This window comes from Belonocnema kinseyi, chromosome 1 (assembly GCF_010883055.1).
Source record: "Belonocnema kinseyi isolate 2016_QV_RU_SX_M_011 chromosome 1, B_treatae_v1, whole genome shotgun sequence".
NCBI lineage: Eukaryota > Metazoa > Arthropoda > Insecta > Hymenoptera > Cynipidae > Belonocnema > Belonocnema kinseyi.
The window spans coordinates 56,916,459-56,935,588 of NC_046657.1; the positions used below are offsets into that span (position 1 = coordinate 56,916,459).

At 26.0% G+C, this 19,130-nt stretch overlaps 1 protein-coding gene across 1 annotated transcript in view; it reads right to left on the reverse strand.

Annotated features, from left to right (window-relative positions):
* Positions 1–363: 363 nt before the first annotated feature.
* Positions 364–19,130, reverse strand: part of LOC117171131 (polycomb group protein Psc-like) — a 27,438-nt gene continuing 8,671 nt past the window's right edge. The window contains exons 4-5 of the mRNA XM_033358186.1: positions 17,460–17,887; positions 364–4,298 (exon numbers count right to left, since the gene is read on the reverse strand). Coding sequence (XP_033214077.1) covers positions 1,200–4,298; positions 17,460–17,887 — 3,527 coding nt within the window. The 3' untranslated portion in view covers positions 364–1,199. The remainder of the gene's footprint in view (positions 4,299–17,459; positions 17,888–19,130) is intronic.

The window sequence follows — 19,130 nt, forward strand, 5'->3', positions numbered from 1 at the left end:
ATCTTATAGGTAATTTATGGTAACTTCCCATAAATTGCTCAAAATTTAATTTAAAAATGTCAATAAATTACCAGAAATTTCTGGAAATTTTCAATCATTTATCGTATTTTCACAGGTAAATATGGTCACTTACCATAAATTACCCAAATTCATTTGTTTAATTTACGGAAATTAATGAAATATTTTGGTAATTTATGGTGATATTACAGGTAAGTTATGGTAACTTAAGATAAATTACCCAACATTATGTTTAAACATTTCTATAAATGTTCAGTCATTTATGGTAATTTTAAAGGAAAATATGGTAACTTACCATAAATTATTCAAAATTCAATTTTAAACATCTTTACAAATTTCCGGAAATTTATACATTTTTTAGGTAATTTATTGTAATATTACAGATAAATTATGGCAACTTAAGATAAACGATCCAAAATTAAATAAAGAAATTTCTATAAATTTTCGGAAATTGTTGACAAGTTACGGCAATTTGATCAGAAAGGGCTGAAAACATCTGTCATAAAAATTAAGTTTCATCATCTGCATTTTTATGATTGCTTGGCCCTCAGCGTGCAGACATCTTGCCATTTGACGTCACAAAATGAAATGCCTACTTAGAAAGGGCGCTAAATTCAAATGATAAAAGAAGTAACAGCAATAGGAAACATATTTTTCGCATTAAGTAGTTGATAATTAAAAACAAATGAATCTTTATTCCACTCAAGAGTAGGCTGGTAGAAAAAATATGCATCAATTATTTTTTTTTTTCAAACAAAAAATACTTCAAATTTTCTTAAATACTCCATAAATGCTCTATTCGCCCATGTTTTCAATAATTCTCCCCAATCCATGGCACTCAGCTATTGGCTAAACTTGGCGCATGCGTAAAAAGTAATTTCTACTGCGAATGCCCAAAATTTCCGCCAATAGCTGGTCGCCAAGAAGAAAAAATACCCCGCGGCGGCAAAAGAATTTTTGGACTTCCAATCTAATTCGCGGAAACGCAATCCCAGTTACGCCATTTCGTCATTTTGTCTTCGCAGAAAAAAAACGTATCTCCGCCCTCGTCTTCTACGCATAGAAGACAAATACAGAAACATGTTTATTTTCTAACAAGACTGAAGTTTCCTGACAAAATAGAGCCAGCCTGGATTGCTCCATGCGCACTACTTACTTACGAATTGAAATGAAAAGGTCTATTACGACTCCGCCTTATTCCTCTGGATCTCTGTCTTCTTTCCCTGGATCTCCTTCTCGACTTCTTCGACTTTATCCTGGGGAAGGTCTTTACTCCTCTCAACCGGCAAATTCTCCTCCAGATTTTTCTGCCCATCCTTAGACTCCTTCAAACTTGCTTTTGCCGATTCTTTAGAACTTTCTTTCAAACTATTCGATGATTCCTTCGAAATCTCCTTCGACGGATACTTTGGATTTTTTGAAGACTCATTCTGATTCTCTTTCGCTTCTTTTGCCGATTCTTTCAAATCAGTCGAGGATTCTTTCGAACTCAGGGCTTGAGTCGAATCCTTTGAAGGTTGAATTGATGCCTTGGCATTTTCCTTCAATTCCTTCACACTCTTTTTCCTTTCCTCTTCCTCCACATCAATATCTCCATTGACTTTCGACTCCAAATCAATCTTCACCTCTTTATCTTTCAAACTCTCTTTCAGTTTCTCCTCGACTCTCTTCAACTTTTCACTCGCGCTCGCGTCCGCTTTGCTCAAATTGAAAACCTTCTCCTTTAAACTATTCTCCGAGCTCGACACCACATCCGTCTTTAAATTAAAACTACTTGAAGGACTCGACTTTGGACTCTGCGTTGGTGGAATTCGCTGGACCGTTGGCGGCTGTGTCGGATTATAGCTGCTCGTCTGCGGAATATAACTCGTCCTCTGGTACAATTTGTTGATCGAGGGTGGCAAGCTGCTGTGAAAGGCACTCGGCGGTGGAATTCCAACCGGCGTTCGAATCAGCGGATTCGGGAATCGACTCGCGTCAGGAAAAGGCGGCGGAAAATTCGAGTAAATCAGTCTAGGATTTGTATTTGGAGTTGGCGAGGGAATAAAAGGATTCGTCGAGAGCATATTCACGGGAGAGTTCCTCGGTGAAATTGGCGAGCCCGTATTTCTCATCTCTCGCGAGAACGGAGAATTCTGATAACTCCTTGCATTTGGCGAATAAGGCGGCGGTGAAACGATTGGGGAATTTGCGCTCGAAACTATCGGGGAAAGTGTCTTTGGATCGATTTTCATCATGCTCATGGTACTTGGAATCATTGAATTGACACTCACCGAATTAACGCTCATCGAATTCTTGGCATGATCCTTCTCCTTCTCATTTGCAACTCCATACATCGGTTTCACGCCCGAGGCCGGATTTCCCAAATATCGCGGCATATTTCTCATTTTGAAAATTCTCGCCGGTTTCGACAAAATCGGCTTCGAACTCCCGCCATCGATCTGATTATGATTTTTCACCGCCACGTAATTATTCTTCGACAGAGTCGGATTCCAGGGCTTGGGAGGATCTTTCAGAGTTTTGTAGCCGACGTGTGGTGACTTTTTCGGCGGAATCTTCTGCGTGGGAATCGAATTTTTCCGCTCAAAATCCTTCGAACTGTTCGAGGGCGTGTAAATCGGTACATTCGGAATATTGGGAATGTGTTTCAAAAATTCGGAGCTCGGGGTTTTCGTGATTTTCAGGAGATCGGGAAGATCCGGCCTGCGGGATTCAGTCTTGTTCTTCTCCTTCGAGTTCTCGCCGATTTTCGCACAAATATCGTTTATCTTGGAACCCGAGGTGCCGATTTTCGCGCAAATCTCGTTCAAATTCGTCCCCTTCGCAATCACCTCGTGCTTTCGAATCGAGGGTTTCATCAGGGAAATTGGAATTGTGTCCGGACAGGGAGGAATTGGATAGACACTCGTGATTTCAAATTCCGACTTGGAACTTTTCGCGGAAGATTGATTGTAGAGATTGTTTTTACCACCGGAAATGGAATAAATACTCATCGACGGCTGGACGTTGAATTGGGGAATTGGCTTCGACTGAGAAGTTTGGACTGGCGAGGATTGAATTTGCGAGGAAGATTGGACAGGAGATGATTGGATTGTAATTGTTTGCGAAGACGAGGGAATTTGGGAAACTGGAGGATTTTGATTTTTCGAGCCAGGACTCGGCATTCCGTGATCCGGCATCATGAATCCAAAGTTTGAACTCTGGCCGATTGTGGTCGACACGTTGAGACCAATCGACGCCAAAGTTTCGCTCGAAGGCGACAAATTGTTCCGAAAATTCGACTCGGGTCGGATATGTTTTCCGAGAGTCAATGCTTGTTGCAAACAACTCCCTTGGCTGTTGGGAACTTGGCTCTTCGAAATCTCGGCACTTTTCGAAACTTCTGTACTTTTTGAAAGTTCTACACTTTTTGAAAGTTCAGCACTTTTTGAAAGTTCAGCACTTTTTGAAAGTTCTGCACTTTTAGAACAACTTCCGTCCGTTTCCGAAGATTCGCAATTTTTCGAATCCTTTTTCAGATCCTTCTTCAGTTCCGGCTTCGTTTTCTTCTCCTTCAGAGTCTTTTTGGCATAAGTATTGTTCACTTGACCAACTTTGGGTTGAAATTGAAGCTTCGCACTGAGCGCGTCGATTTTCGATCCAGCACTCGGCGAAATCTTCTCCTTCTTTTGATTGTCGAGCCTCTTATTAACGGGTTTCTCCTCCGGAACTCGGGAAGTGATTTCCAACTCTTCTCTGTTCTCCCGTTTCTCCTTTTTCGCCGGAACTTCTTTCTTCTCGCTCTCCTTGCTCTCCTTTTCTTCTCGAACTTTCGAGTCCGTTTCTTTCGCTTCCTTAACAACCTTCAAATCTATTTCTTTCACGTTTTTCATTTTTTTCTCCTCGTTTTCTGTGAGATTCTTGGTTTTACTTGTACTTTGCTTGCTCGACCTCACGACTGGTTCATCATCTAAAACTATTTTCGGCTTATTTACACTCTTGTCGAGAGTTTCTATATTTTGGAGAAGATCCGAGCTGCTGCTCTGACCATCGATTTCTTTGACTTTTGTACTTTTTTTCGATTCCGGACTCGAGATGTCTGTGACACTCATCACGCCCGTCTCGGATATTTTTAGCTGAACTTCCTTCCATCCTCGTTTGGTAGTTTGTTCCTCTTTCGCTTCAACCGGACTGATCCCGGTATTCGAAAGAGACTCTTTGAATTCGCTATTATCTTCCGAAAGTTTTATTCGTTTCGGGGATGACTCGAATATTCTGTAACTCAAGTGCAGCGGCACTTTCTGCAATCAAAAAGAAAAAAAGACGAGTGTTTAATATTAATGAATATAAGGGGCCGTACTTCAATTACGTAACCACCTCTTACTGTACGTAATTTTTATTTTACAGAAATGTTTTGCCAGTTATTGCTATTATAATTAGGCAGGGTATTCGAAAAATTAGTTTTCAAAATTCCCTGGTTTTTTCTTCATTCATTTTTCATTTTTCTTGATCCGCTGTGACGATTCGGCGAATGATTCTAAATTCACAGTCAACATTTTCAAATTTTCCCGGTCAATTAAAGGTAAAATATTCATATTTCCCAGAAAATTTAACCATTTATTTTTATTTATCACGTTCATTCTAAACATCCTTTAACATAACAGAACAAAAAAATTTCAAAATACCTTAATTTTGAAACATATACTTGAACTTTCCACTAAAAATTATGAATTAAAGGGTCTGCGGTCTAAACCTGCTAACTGACTTTTAAAAAAAAATTATTTCGTTGTACTTTCTAGAACATTTTTTATATGCAATTAATATCCGGCAAACGAAACGGCAAAATTCGTGCCCGCAGAACGATTTTCCTTCGCAGTTTAAAATTTCTGAAATGTTAGTTAACAGGTTTAGACCGCGGTCTTTTCAATTTTCAAAAAAAGTAGAAAAGTTAAACTTTCAGTGAGAAAAATTAGGTAGAATAGTTCAACCACAAAGTTGAATTTTCAAACAAGATTAATTTTCTTCCGAAAAATACAATTTAGAAAAAGAAACATAAATTTCTCAACAAAAAGTTGAATTTTAAGTTCAAAATGAATCTTCAACAAATGAAATAAGGTTTCAATTAATATTATGGAATATCTAACTGGTATAACATTTACATTTTCAGTTGAAAAAAAATTAATTTTTAACTAAAAAGAAAATAAATTTTCAACACAAGTTTTGAATCAAACAACTCATTTTGCACAAAAAAAAGATATTTTAATTAAAATGATGAGTATTCAACTAAAACAAAATATTTTTTAACAAATGAGTTCAACTTTCAACCAAATAATTTTATGTCCAGCCTAAAAGATGAATCTTCAACCATAAGGATTAATTTTCTACAAAAAAAAAAAAGAATTTTCGACAATGCATACATTATCAAAAAAAAATAGCTTAATTTTTAAATGAAAAATATACAAAAAGGCGAATTCTCTCTAAAACAATTGAACTTTCAACCCTAAAATTCTAATTTTCAACCAAATTTCAACAAAAAATTAAATATTTTAATTTTTTGTTTAAAATATTAATTTCGAGCAAAAAAAAAATTTTTTCAGCAAAATAGTTAAATATTTAAATAAAGCAAATTCTCAACCAAATGTTCAAATTTTTAAAAGATAAAACAATTAACTTTCAACCGAATATAGAATAGTTACATTTTTAGTTCACTGAAATCTTCAACTGAAATAGTTAAAATTTTCAAACTAACAAAAATTTATTTTTACTGAAAAAAGATAGATTGCCAACCAAAATTTGATTATTTTTCAACAAAAAATTTAATAATTAAATTTGAAGTTAAAAATGAATGTTCAACAAATAAAATAAGGTTTTAATTAATATTATGGAATATCTAACTGGTATAACATTTAAATTTTCAGTTGAAACAAAAAAATTTAATTTCAACTAAAAAGGAAACAAATTTTCAACAAAATAGTTAAATTTTCGAGGAAAAATGCCTTTTCTTTCAAAGAAAAAAGAATTTTTCAATCAAATAGCTCATTTTTAACCCAAGAAATGAATTTTTAATTGAAACGATCATTTTTCATATTCGAGTTAAAATAGTTAAATTTTCAGTTAGGAAAATTACATTCAACAAAAAAAAAAAACGAACTTAAAAAAATAGTTACATTTTCAAAGTGATTAAATTTAAGTGAAATAATTTAATTTTTGACCAACAAGATTAATTTTAAAACTAAAATGATAAATATTTAACTTGAATACTTGAATTTTCAAACCACAAGTATTTTTAGAATTTTTCAAAGAAAAAGATATTCTTCTATTTAAAAAATCCTTTTTTTTAACAAAATGAACAAAATGGAACAGTTAAAGAAATTAATTTTCAACCAAATATAAATTTTCAAACAAATCGTGGAATTTTTAAGTAAAAAATGAAAATTTTCAATCAAATTGTTGAAATTTCTTTTTAAAAAAGACAAATTTTTAATTGAAGGTCGAAGAGAAATCTATTTTTTCATGAAAAATTTATTTTCAACAAAGTAATTACATTTACAAAATTTAAAATTTTCAAATTTATTAATTTACTTAAAACAAAAAATGTCTTTTCTACTATAAAACATGAATTTTTAAATAAAATACTTTAATTTTCCATAAAAAAATTAAAATTCGAACATAATAGTTACATTTTCAACCTTAAAAGATAAATTCACAACAAAAAGGTGTCTTATTATATATTTCAATTTAAAAAAAAACAAAAAAAAAAGGATCTAAATTGTTAAATCGTCAAAACAAAATAGTTCAATGCTCAAGCAAAGAAGACTAATTTTCAACCAGAAAGTTGCATTTTCATTTTATAAAAATATATATTTCTAATAAGATATATGAATTTTTAAATCAAAAAGATACATAAAGAAATAGTTACATTTTCTTTAAAAAAAAATCAGTTGACGTAACAAAATAATTAAATATTCAACAAAATAATTTAATTTATAACAAAATAATGGAATTTGCAGCAAAATAATTGAATTTTCAACCCTAAATGATAAATTTTTAACGAAAAATGGTAATAATCGATATTTCAACCAAAAAAGATGAAATTTCATTTAAAAAAAAATTAATTTTAAAACCAAAAAGACGAATTTTTCATAAATAAAGATTTTTCAGGCACGAAAGATTTGAAGAAAATACTTCAATTTTCCATAAAATAATTGAATTTCAAACAAAACAATTTAATTTTCAGCAAAAAAATTGAATTTTCAATAAAATAATTAAATTTTTAACCCTAATAGATAAATACTCCACAAAAAAGTGTAATAATTGATATTCCAACCAAAAAAAGATTTAATTTAATTTTTTTAAATGAATTTTAAAACAAAAAAGACGAATTTTTCACAAATAAAGATTTTTCAATCGTGAAAGAAAAAAAAAAGAATCTAAATTGTAGAACCTTAAATACGAAAGATAAATTTTCTGTACAGACATTGAATTTTTAATCCGACAATTGGAATTTTCAGCAACAAAAAAATACATTTTCAACAAAATAGTTTAATTATCAATCAAATTTTTCAACAAAAATGTCAACAAAGTAGTTCAGCTTTTAACTAAAGGGATGAATATTCAACTAAAAATAGAAATTTTCAAGAAAAAATTATTTCTTAAAAAAGTGGTTTAAACAAAAGTGGAAAAGAATAAAAAAATTTATTTTCGACCAAACCATTGCAAACCGTTTCAAGAAAGACGAAATTTCTACTAAAACAGATTAATTTTTTAATCAAAAAGACAAATTTAAAACAAAAAAAGTTGAATTTTTAGGAAAACACTTTTATTTTATTACAAGAAAGGTGAAATTTCTACTAAAATAGACAAATTTTTAAACAAACAAAAAAAACGTAGAATTTTCAAAAAAAAAACTGAATAGTTGATATTTCAACCACAAAAGATTATAATTATAAATAATAAACCAGAACCTCAACCAGCACCGATTAATTTTTAATAAAACAGTTCTATTTTTATAAAAGAAAAAGATAAAATCTCGAACAAAAGAGAAAGAATTTTTATTCAAGAGAAAAAAAAATTGAGAATAAATTGTTGAAATTTACACCGAAAATGCGATTCCTCTACAAAACAGTTAAATTATTAGCCCGAAAGTATAAATTTTCTACCAAATTTCAACGGAAAATTAAATATTTTAATTTTCACATCAAAAAATAAATTTTTAACAAAAAGTTAAATTTTTTGACTATAAAGATGAATTTTCAACTAAAATAATAAATCTTTAACTAAACTATTTTTATTTGAAATTAAAAACAGCTAAATTCAACAACAACATTTTCGAGAAAAAATTTAACTTTTACAATAGAAAAAAAAGAATTATCAACCAAAAAATTCTTTTTCAACGAAAACCAAATTCTCAACAAAATATTTAAATTCTTAACTAATAAAGATAAATTTTCAAGATAAAATAGAACAGTTAAATTTTTAGTTAAACAAATTGATCTTCATAAAAATTAATCATTTTTAACAAAATAGAGGAATTTTTAAACAAAGAGATGAATCTTCGACCAGAAAAATGAATTTTTAAACAAGATTATTAATTTTCTACAAAAAATAGACGAATTTTCAAAAAAAAAAAAAAAATAGATGATTTTTCAACTACAAAAATATCAGTTTGTAACCAATAAGATTATCTACCGAAGAATATGAATTTCCAGCAAAATACATTCATTTTAAAATAAATAGTTACATTTTTAACTAAAAAAGATCATTTTTTTATCAAAAATGAAATAGTTAAATTTGAAGTTTAAAAAATTAATTTTAAAAAAACACGAAAAAAACACAAACAAGCGAATTTTCAAACAAAAAGTGTTTTTAATAAAAATAATAAACACAGTTGAATTCAAAAAGAAAATAAAAAAGTTTTTTCAGCAAAATAGAAAAATTTTCAAAAAAACGAAAAATGTATTTTTAACCAGAAAGATGCATTGTCAATAAAAAAAATCGTTTTCTACAACATCAAAAAACGAACTTTCAATAAAATGCATTAATTTTCGACTAAATGCATAGTTAATTTTATACGAAAAAAGAGCAATTTGCAACAGAAATAAAATATTTAAATTTTAAGAATAAAATTACTTTTAAACAAATGAAAAACATCAAATTCCCAACGAGGAAGTTAAATTTTCAACTAAAAGTATGAATCTTCAACCAAAAAATGATTTTTTAACCAAATAATTGAATTTTTAACCGAAGAAGATTAATTTTCTACCAAAAATGGAATTGTTACATTTTGATTGAAGAAATTAATTTTCAAATAAACAAATATTAAGAAAATAATTAAATTTTCAAACAAATAAAATAAATTTTCAACGAAAGAGATGAATCTTTGACAAAAAATGAATTTTTAACTCAACTGTGAAATTTTCAACCAACAAGATAAATTTTCAACTAAAAACTAGAAAAATTAAATTTTCAAACCAAAAAAATTACTTTTCAACCAAAAAAAAAAAAAAAACGAATTCTTAACAAATAGTTAAATTTTTAAACAATGAAATAAATTTCTAACTAAAAGAATGACTCTTCATTCAAAAATGAATTATCAACCAAAAAACATTAATATTTTACAAAAACAAGACACGAATTTTCAACTAAAAAGATAGATTTTCAACCAAATATAGATCAGTTATTCAAATTAATTTGTGGAATTCCCAACAAAAGAGATGGATTTTGAACAAAAAAGATTAACAAAAAAAAGCGAATGTTTAAAGAAAAAGTTAAATTTCGACATAAAAATATTTTTATTTGAAATAAAAAACTGTCGAATTAAAAAAAAGAATTTTCAATAAAAAAAGTTAACAAAATTATTTATCAACAAAATAGTTAACTTTTCAAACAAAGGAATGAATTTTTAACCAAGAAGCTTAATTGTCTAACAAAAAAGGAATAGTTACATTTTCAGTTAAAACAAATGAATTTCAAATCAAACAAAACTAATTACCAACAAAAAAGTTAAATTTAAATGAAAAAAAATTAATTTTGAACAAAAAATTTAATTTTCAACAAATTACTTAAATTTTTAACTCAAAATAATCAATTTTTAATCAAAAGGATGAGTCTTCAGCTAAAAAATTAACTTTTAACCAAAAGGTTAAATTTTCAACAAAAAAACGAATTTTTAAGAACTGTTTTCAAAAAATTCAAAAAGCAATGTACATTAAATTATTTATTATTATTTTATTAATTAAACTATTATTAAATTATTTTATTATTTTAAACAAGAAGATTAATTTTCTACCAAAATATATAATTTTTCAACAAAACATTTAAATTTGTAACCAAATATTTGAATAATGAATTAAAAAAATAATCATTTTCAACCCGAAAATATGAATTTTCAAACAAAAATCAAATATTTTAATTTTTAGTTCAAAAAATTAATTTTGAACAAAAAAAAGAATTTTCAGAAAATAGTTAAATTTTTCACGTTAGACTTGAATTTTTAACAGAAAAGAACAATTATTAAACAAGGAGATTAACTCTGAAACAAAAAGAATATTGAAAAAAAATCGCTTTTTTAAATAAAATACGCGAATTTTCAATTAAAAATGAGGAATTTTCAGCCAAATTCTTAATTTTTGAAACAGAAAAGAACAATTTTTAACCAGTGTAATAAATTTTTAACTAAAATTATGAATCTTGAACTGGAATAGGTGAATTTGATATCTACCAAAAAGATGAACTTTTAATCATAAAAATTAATTTTCTACAAAAAAAGAAGGATTTTTCACAAAGTACATAAATTAGCAAAAAAAAATAGAATAGTTGAATTTTTTTTTGCTAAAAATAAAATTCTTAAAAATAAAAAAAAGAATGAAAAAAAAACAATTTTTATCAAAATAGTTAAATTTTCAACTGGAATAGTTCAATTTTTATTTTAAAAAAATATTATTTTCATCAAAGTTGTTATATTTAAAAAAAGGGATGAATTTTCAATTAAAATAATGAATCTTCAAAGAAAAAAGTTAAAACAGAAAAGAACAATTTTTAAACAAGGAGGTTAACTTTCAAAGAAAAAGGTCATTTTCTAAAAAAAAAAATAGATTTTTAAATAAAATATGCAAATTTTTAACGAACTAGTTGAATTTTCAATTGAAAAAGACCAATTTTCAAACTTTGTAACGAAATATGTAAAAAAAAAATTGTATTATAATTCATAAATATTTCTTCTTTGAAATACTCTTCTACTGTAAAAAAGACTTGTAGTACTTTCTTTTTAAAAAATTTGGAAGAAAAAACTTTTAACTTGTGACGAATTCCGACTCGGAACATCTATATTTTTACTCCTTTCTTCGAAATCTGAATTAAAATTTGTTTTTTTTTTTTTCAAATTCCAATGAAAACATGAATTTTACTAACAAACAAACAAATAATTTTTTGCCAAAGAAATGCATTTTTAACCAAGAATATTACTTCTCAACCAAAAAAAGTCGAATTTTCAACAAATTAGTTAAATGATCAAGTAAATAAAAATAATTTCTAACTGAAAGGATGAGTATTCGGTGAAAAAAAATGTCTAACAAAATAGTTGAATTTTGAAAACAAATTAATTATTTTTTAGCTCAAGGAATGAATCTTCTACCAAAACATAAATTTTTAACAAAATACTTGAATCTTTAAACCAAAGAAATTCATTTTGAACCAGAAAATCAATTTTTAACCAAGAAGATTAATTCCCAACGAAAGAAGTCGATTTTTCCAGAAAATAAATTAATTTTCAAACAAAGGAAATTAATTTTTATCTCAAAGAATGAATCTTCAGCCAAAAAATAAAGGTTCAATAAAGAAAACTAATTATCAACAAAATAGTTAAATTTTTAAACAAAGCAAACTAATTTTCAATCAAAAAATGAATTTTTTTTACCAGAAGAAATTTATTTTTTACTAAAAGACTGAATCTTCTGCCAAAAAATAAATTAAAAAAAATAGTTGAATTTTTAACTAAAAGAAATTAGTTTTTATTTTAAAAAAATGAATTTTTCACAAAATATTTGAATTTTCAAAAGAAAAAATAAATTATTAACGAAATAGTTCAATTTTAAACTCCAAGAGATTAATTTTGAACTAAAACATACTAATGAATTTTCACGAAAAAAATTATTATTTTAAAAATTAGTTGGATTTTCAAACAAGAATTGAATTTTTAACCAAGAAGATTAATTTTTAAAGAAAAATTAGTCGAATTTTTAACAAAATAGTTCAATGTTCAAGGAAAATTTTTTTTTTTAACTAAACGCAGCAAAAAATTAATTTTTAAGAAAATAGTTGAGTTTTCAACAAAAAAATTAATTTTAAATGAAATTTATTTTTAAAAAAATAGTTAAATAATAATTACAATAGTTACATTTTCAAGCGAAGAAATTAATTTTGAATCAGAAAATGAATTGTTAGACAAGAAGATTAAATTTAAACGAAAAAAAAAGTTTTCATAAAAAAAAAAATTTCAACAATGCAGTTAAATAATGATAAAAATATTTACATTTTCAATTAAAGAACTGAATTTTCAACCAAAAATGAATTTTGAACCAAGAATATTAAATAAAGCATAAAAAAACATCGGATTCTCAAAAAAATACAAGAATTTGTAACAAAATAGTTAAATTTTTAACCCAAAGAAATTAAATTTGAACTAAAAGGATAAATCTTCATCCAAAAATGATTTTTTTTACCAAATAGTGGAATTTTTAACAAAAAATAAATTTTCAATACAAAAAGAACTAATTATCAACAAAATAGTTCAATTTTCAATCAAAGAAGTGAATTTTCAACCAAGAAAATTAATTCTCAACGAAAAAAGTGGAATTTTCAACAACAAAATTAATTTTTAACTAAAAGAATGAATCTCCAGTCAAGCAAAATTTTTTTTTAATAGTTAAATTTTGAACCAAAAGAAATTATTTGCAACGAAAAAAAGTTAATTTTTCAACAAAATAGTTAAATGGTCCCATCAAAATAAATTAAATTTTTAACTAAAAGAATGAAATAGAAAAAAAGAATAATAATAATTAATAAAAGTCTTCAACGAAAAAATGATTTTTTAACAGAACTTTTAAGTTAAAAAAAAAGAATTTCTAATGAAAGCAATAAACAAACAGTTTTCAACAAAAGTGTAATAATATTAATAACAAAATTTACATTTTTACCAAAGAAATGCATTTTTAACCAAGAAGATTACTTCTCACGAAAAAATGTCGAATTTTCAACAAAATAAATGCATTTTCAACCAAATAGTTAAATTTTCAGCCAAATGAAATTAATTTTTACCTGAAAAGATGAATAATATTTAGTCAAAAAAACAATTTCTGACAAAATAGTTCAATTTTTAACACAAATAAATTAAGTTTTAGCTCATGAAATGAATTTTCAGCAAAAACATAAATTTTTAACAAAATAGTTGAATCTTTAAACCAAAAAATGAATTTTAAATAAAATAAACTAATTATGAAAAAAAAAAATAGTTAAGGTTTCAATCAAACAAATGAATTTTGAACCAAGAAGATTAATTTTTAATTAAAAGAATAAATCTTTGGCCAAAAAATGAATTTTCAACAAAATAGTTGAATTTTCAACCAAGAAAATGAATGCTCAATTAAAAAAAAAAAACTAATTATCAAGAAAATGTTGAATTTTAAACCAAGATGATTAATTCTCAACGAATAAATTCAATTTTTCAAGAAAATAAATTAATTTTCCACCGAAACATGAAAGAAATGAATTTTTATTATAAGAATGAATCTACAGCAAAAAAATTGTTTTTTCACAAAATAGTTCAATTTTCAACAGAAAAAATAAATGTTTAATAAATAAAAACTAATTTTCAACACACACAAAATTTAACCAAGAATATTAATTTTCTACTAAAAACTGAATAGTTACACTTTCAGTTAAACTAATGAATTTTCAATTGAAAGAAATGAATTATCAACGAAATAGTTAAATTTTCAATCCCTAAGCGATTAATTTTGTACTAAAAGGATGAATCTTCATCAAAAAAATTAATTTTTCACCAAATAATTAAATTATCAACCTAAAAGATGAATTTTTATTCTAAAACACTAGTTATCAACAACAGAGTAAAATTTCCAATCAAAGAAATTAGTTTAAAACCGAAAAATACTAATGAATCTTCAGCCGAAAAATGGGAATTTTCAACAAAATATTTAAATGTTCGACCAAAAGAAATTCATTTTTTTAATTTAAAAAATGAATCTTCAGCCAATAATTGAATTTTAAACAAATAGTTGAGTTTTCAACCAAAAAATGAATTTTCAATGAGAAAAACAACTACTTTTCAACTTGAAGTTAAATAATTATAACAATAGTTAAATTTTTGAGCAAAGAAATTAATTTTGAACCAAAAAATGAATTTTTAACCAAAAAGATTACATTTCAACGAAAAAATTGTAATTTTCAAATTTTTTAAATTAAAATAATTAATCTTTAGCACTAAAATGAATTTTTCACAAAATAGTTCAAGTTCAACTAAAAAAAATGAATTTTCAATTTAATAAACAAAAAAAATGATTATCAACAAAATAGTTAAATTTCCAACCAAAAGAAATTAACCTTTTAACTAAAAGAATTAATCTTCAGCCAAAAAATAAATTTAAAAAAAAGTTGAATTTTTAACTAAAATAAATTAATTTTTAACTAAAAGAATAATACGTTAAATAATAATTAAAACAACAGTTAAATTTTCAATCAAACAAATGAATTTTTAACCAAGAACATTAATTTTCAACGAAAAAAGTCGATAATTCAACAAAATAGTTAAATAGTCTCATCAAAAGAAATTAAATTTTTAACTAAAGAAATGAAAAAGAAAAAAATCTTAATCGAAAAATGAATTTTTAACAAAATAATTAAGTTTTCAACCAAAAAAATTAATTTCCAGTTAAAAATAAAAAAAACGGTTAAATAATAATAACAATAATTAGATTTTCAACCAAGGAAGTGAATTTTGAACCAAAATTAAGAAAGAAAGAAATATTTTTAACTAAAATAATGAATAATCAGCCAAAAAATGAACTTTTAACAATATAGTTAAATTTTCAATCACAGAAATGGGTTCTTAAACTAAGAACATTAATTTTCAACGAAAAAAGTCGAATTTTCAACAAAATACATAAATTTTCAACCTAAAGAAATTATGTTTTCAACAAAAAGAAATTCATTTTTAATTAAAAGAATGAATCTTCATTCAAAAAATGTTTTTTTTTTAATTGTTGAATTTTTAACCGAAAAAAATTAATTTTTAACTAAAAGAATAATTCGTTAAATAATAATAATAATAGTTAAATTTTCAACCAAAGAGATTAATTTTTAACCAAGAAAAGATTAATTTTCAACGAAACATGTCGATTTTTCAACAAAATAGTTCAAGGGTCTCTTCAAAAAAAATTAATTTTTTAACTCAAAGAATTAAAAAAAAAGAAAAAAAAACTAAGAAAAATCTTCAGCGAAAAACTGAATTTTTTTACAAAATAGTTGAGTTTTTAACTAATAAATGAATTTTCAATGAAAAAAAAGACAATTTTCAACAAAAAAGTTAAATAATAATGACAATAGTTGAATTTTCAACCAAACAAATGAATTTTTAACGAAGAAAAGATTAATTTTCAACAAAAAAGGCGATTTTTCAACAAAATAGTTAAATGGTCTCATCAAAAGAAATTAATTTTTTAATTCAAAGAATTAAAGAAAAAGCAAAGAAAAAAAAACTAAAAAAAAGCTTAATCGAAAAACTGAATTTCTTACAAAATAATTAAATTTTCAATCAAAGAAATGTGCTTTTAAACTATGAAGATTAATTTTCAACAAAAAAAGTTGAATTTTCAACTTAAAGAAACTATATTTTTAACAAAAAGAAATTCATTTTTAACTAAAAGAATGAATTTTTAGTAAAAAATGTTTTTTTTTAATAGTTACATTTTTAATTTAAAGAAATGAATTTTTAACCCAGAAAAAATCGATTTTCAAAAAAATAGTTAAAATGGTCTCATCAAAAGAAATGAATTTTTTAACTCAAAGAATTAAAGAAAAAGAAAAAAAAACTTCAGCGAAAAAGTGAATTTTTTAGAAAACAATTAAATTTTTAATTGAAGAAATGAGCTTTTAAACTAAGAAGATTAATTTTCTGCAAAAAAAGTCGAATTTTCAACTTGAAGAAATTTATATTTTTAACGAAAAGAAATTCATTTTAAACTAAAAGAATGAATCTTCAGTCAATACATGCTTTTTTTAAATAAAATAATTCATTTTTAACCAAAAAAATAATTCGTTAAATAATAATAATAACTATAGTTACATTTTCAATCAAAGAAATGAATTTTTAACCCAGGAAAGATTAATTTTCAACGAAAAAAGTCGATTTTTCAATAAAATCGATAAATGGTCTCATCAAAAGTAAATAAATTTTTTAATTCAAAGAATTAAAGGAAAAGAAAAGAAAAAACTAAAAAAAACGCTTCAACGAAAAAGTGAATTTTGTACAAAATAATTAAATTTTCAATCAAAGAAATGGGTTTTTAAACTGAGAAGATTAATTTTCAACAAAAAAAGTCGAATTTCCAACTTAAGGAAATTTATATTTTTAACTAAAAGAATGAATCTTCAGTCAATAAATGCTTTTTTTTTAAATAAAATAATTCATTTTTAACCAAAACAATAATTCGTTAAATTAAATAAATTCAACAAAATCGATAAATGGTCTCATCAAAAGAAATTAATTTTTTAACTCAAAGAATTAAAGGAAAAGAAAAGAAAAAAAAATAAAAAAACGCTTGAACGAAAAAGTGAATTTTGTACAAAATCATTAAATTTTCAATCAAAGAAATGGGTTTTTAAACTGAGAAGATTAATTTTCAACAAAAAAAGTCGAATTTCCAACTTAAGGAAATTTATATTTTTAACTAAAAGAATGAATCTTCAGTCAATAAATGCTTTTTTTTTAAATAAAAAAATTCATTTTTAACCAAAACAATAATTCGTTAAATTAAATAAATTCAACAAAATCGATAAATGGTCTCATCAAAAGTAAATAAATTTTAAAATCAAAGAATGAAAAAGAAAAGAAAAATAAATTTCCTAAAAAAACTGAATTTTTAGCAAAACAGTTAAATCCTCAACTAAAACAAGATTTAAATATTACATATAAATTTTCAAAAACTTATCGAATTTTTATCCCCGTCTTCTCCTCATGAAGAAGAAAATTAAGCAAAAAAAAAAAAAAAAAAAACCAAACAAAAAACTATTTCCCTTCTTTTTCGTATATAAAATAAATAGCAAACCTTTTAGATAATTTTCTTCACAAATAATGGGGAATTACAATTAAACTCTCGAATAAATAGGATGATAGAAAATTGTAAATTGAAATAAAATTAAATGATGAGAAATTGAAAGGATAAACTTACCCGCCTCCAGTGATAAATATACATAACATCCATGAGAGTATAACTCCCACTCAATGGTTCCTCTTTGTACATAATGTCGACCCTGTGCGCCTCGCTCAGTCCATATTTCGCCCTGATCAGCTTCTGCAGGTGAAAAATCGTCACTGCTGCCGGACAGCGCAAATACCGTTTCGGCAGCGGTTTTCTCACGACTTTTTCCTTTTCCCTTTCCTCCTCCTCCTCTTCGACCCCGCCCCCGTCTTCCTCTTTCTTGTCATCGGAGTCGCTGGCGTTCGCCTCTGGACTGAAATACTCGAGCGACAAACTGAGAGACTCGTCCGGCGAATAAATGTGCGACTCGATCGGCTCGCCGCGCGACTCGGGCGACATTGTCGAACTCTTAACCTCCGGATGTTTCGCGTAAAATTCCCTTCGACATCGCATCTCATCTGCAAGATCAATAGAGTTCTTTTTTCCAAAGTCAGATATCATTTTTCCAATAAATGTATCTTACAGTACAGTGAAACTCTTCAATAGCCCTCCCTTCTATAGCCCTTCCGAGAATTGAGGCGGCGGAATATGCTACATTGAATTTTTAATATTTTTAAAAAAAATTTATATTGAACATCAAATTCTAATTTTAAAAAGGACCATGAAATATTTTTCGCATATTGTTTACCAGTTTTAATTCAATGTTGAAATATGAATTTTCTATAACGATGTCGATTGGAGGGCTCCCTTTGACGTCAAAAGGGGTCGGATTTTCCACCAATCATAGCTCACGTGTCAGTGATTCTCAAATATTATTTTCTGTGCCGATGTTGAGCTTTGCTTATGTGCACATCGAAAATTAGAATCGCAAAATATTGTTTAAAAAACGTTATAAACATTGTAAAAACATTTGGAACAAAAAATTTTGTATAAAGAATTCGTTTAAAAAGTACTTAAATGTAGTCATATTTGATAGATAATTATGAGAACCTCTGAGTCACGTGACACCCACGTGACACCAACTTGAATAAGTCTTTCAGCGCCTTCAATTTTTAATCATTTTTTTTTCTGTTGAACGACTCAAGAAAAAAAATTATAACGCACTTTCAATTCGGATTAAAATTATGTATCAAAAAATTATTTTATCTAAAATCGCGGAACAACCCTATGCAAATTAATCTGATTCGGGCAGGAAACACCTGCTTCAAATTGGACAAATCAATGCCCTCAATGCGAATTAAAATAAAAATAGAAAAGAGTTCAAACCAAGTGTTTTATTTTAAACCAAGAAGATGCATTTTTAACTAAACATAAATATTTAATGTTTCAACCAAAAAGAAGCTCCTAATATAAAAAAAGGACTCAACTAAAGAGTTGATTTTTAAAATAAAAAATACGATTTTGCAACAAAATACACGAATTTTTGACTAAAAAAAAAAAATTCAACCAAAATAATGAATATGAAACCAATGATGAATTTTTAACTAAAATACATGAATTTTTAAACAAAAACATTCAATTTCAAAGAAGAAGATACATTTTCTACCAACAAAAAAAAGATTTTTCTACGAAATACAAAGATTTTTAACGAAACAATTCAATTTTCAACTAAAAAACATCAACTTTCAAATACAAGCGATTAATTTTTAACTAAAAAACATCAATTTTATATTGAACAGGATGAATTTTTAATCAAATAGT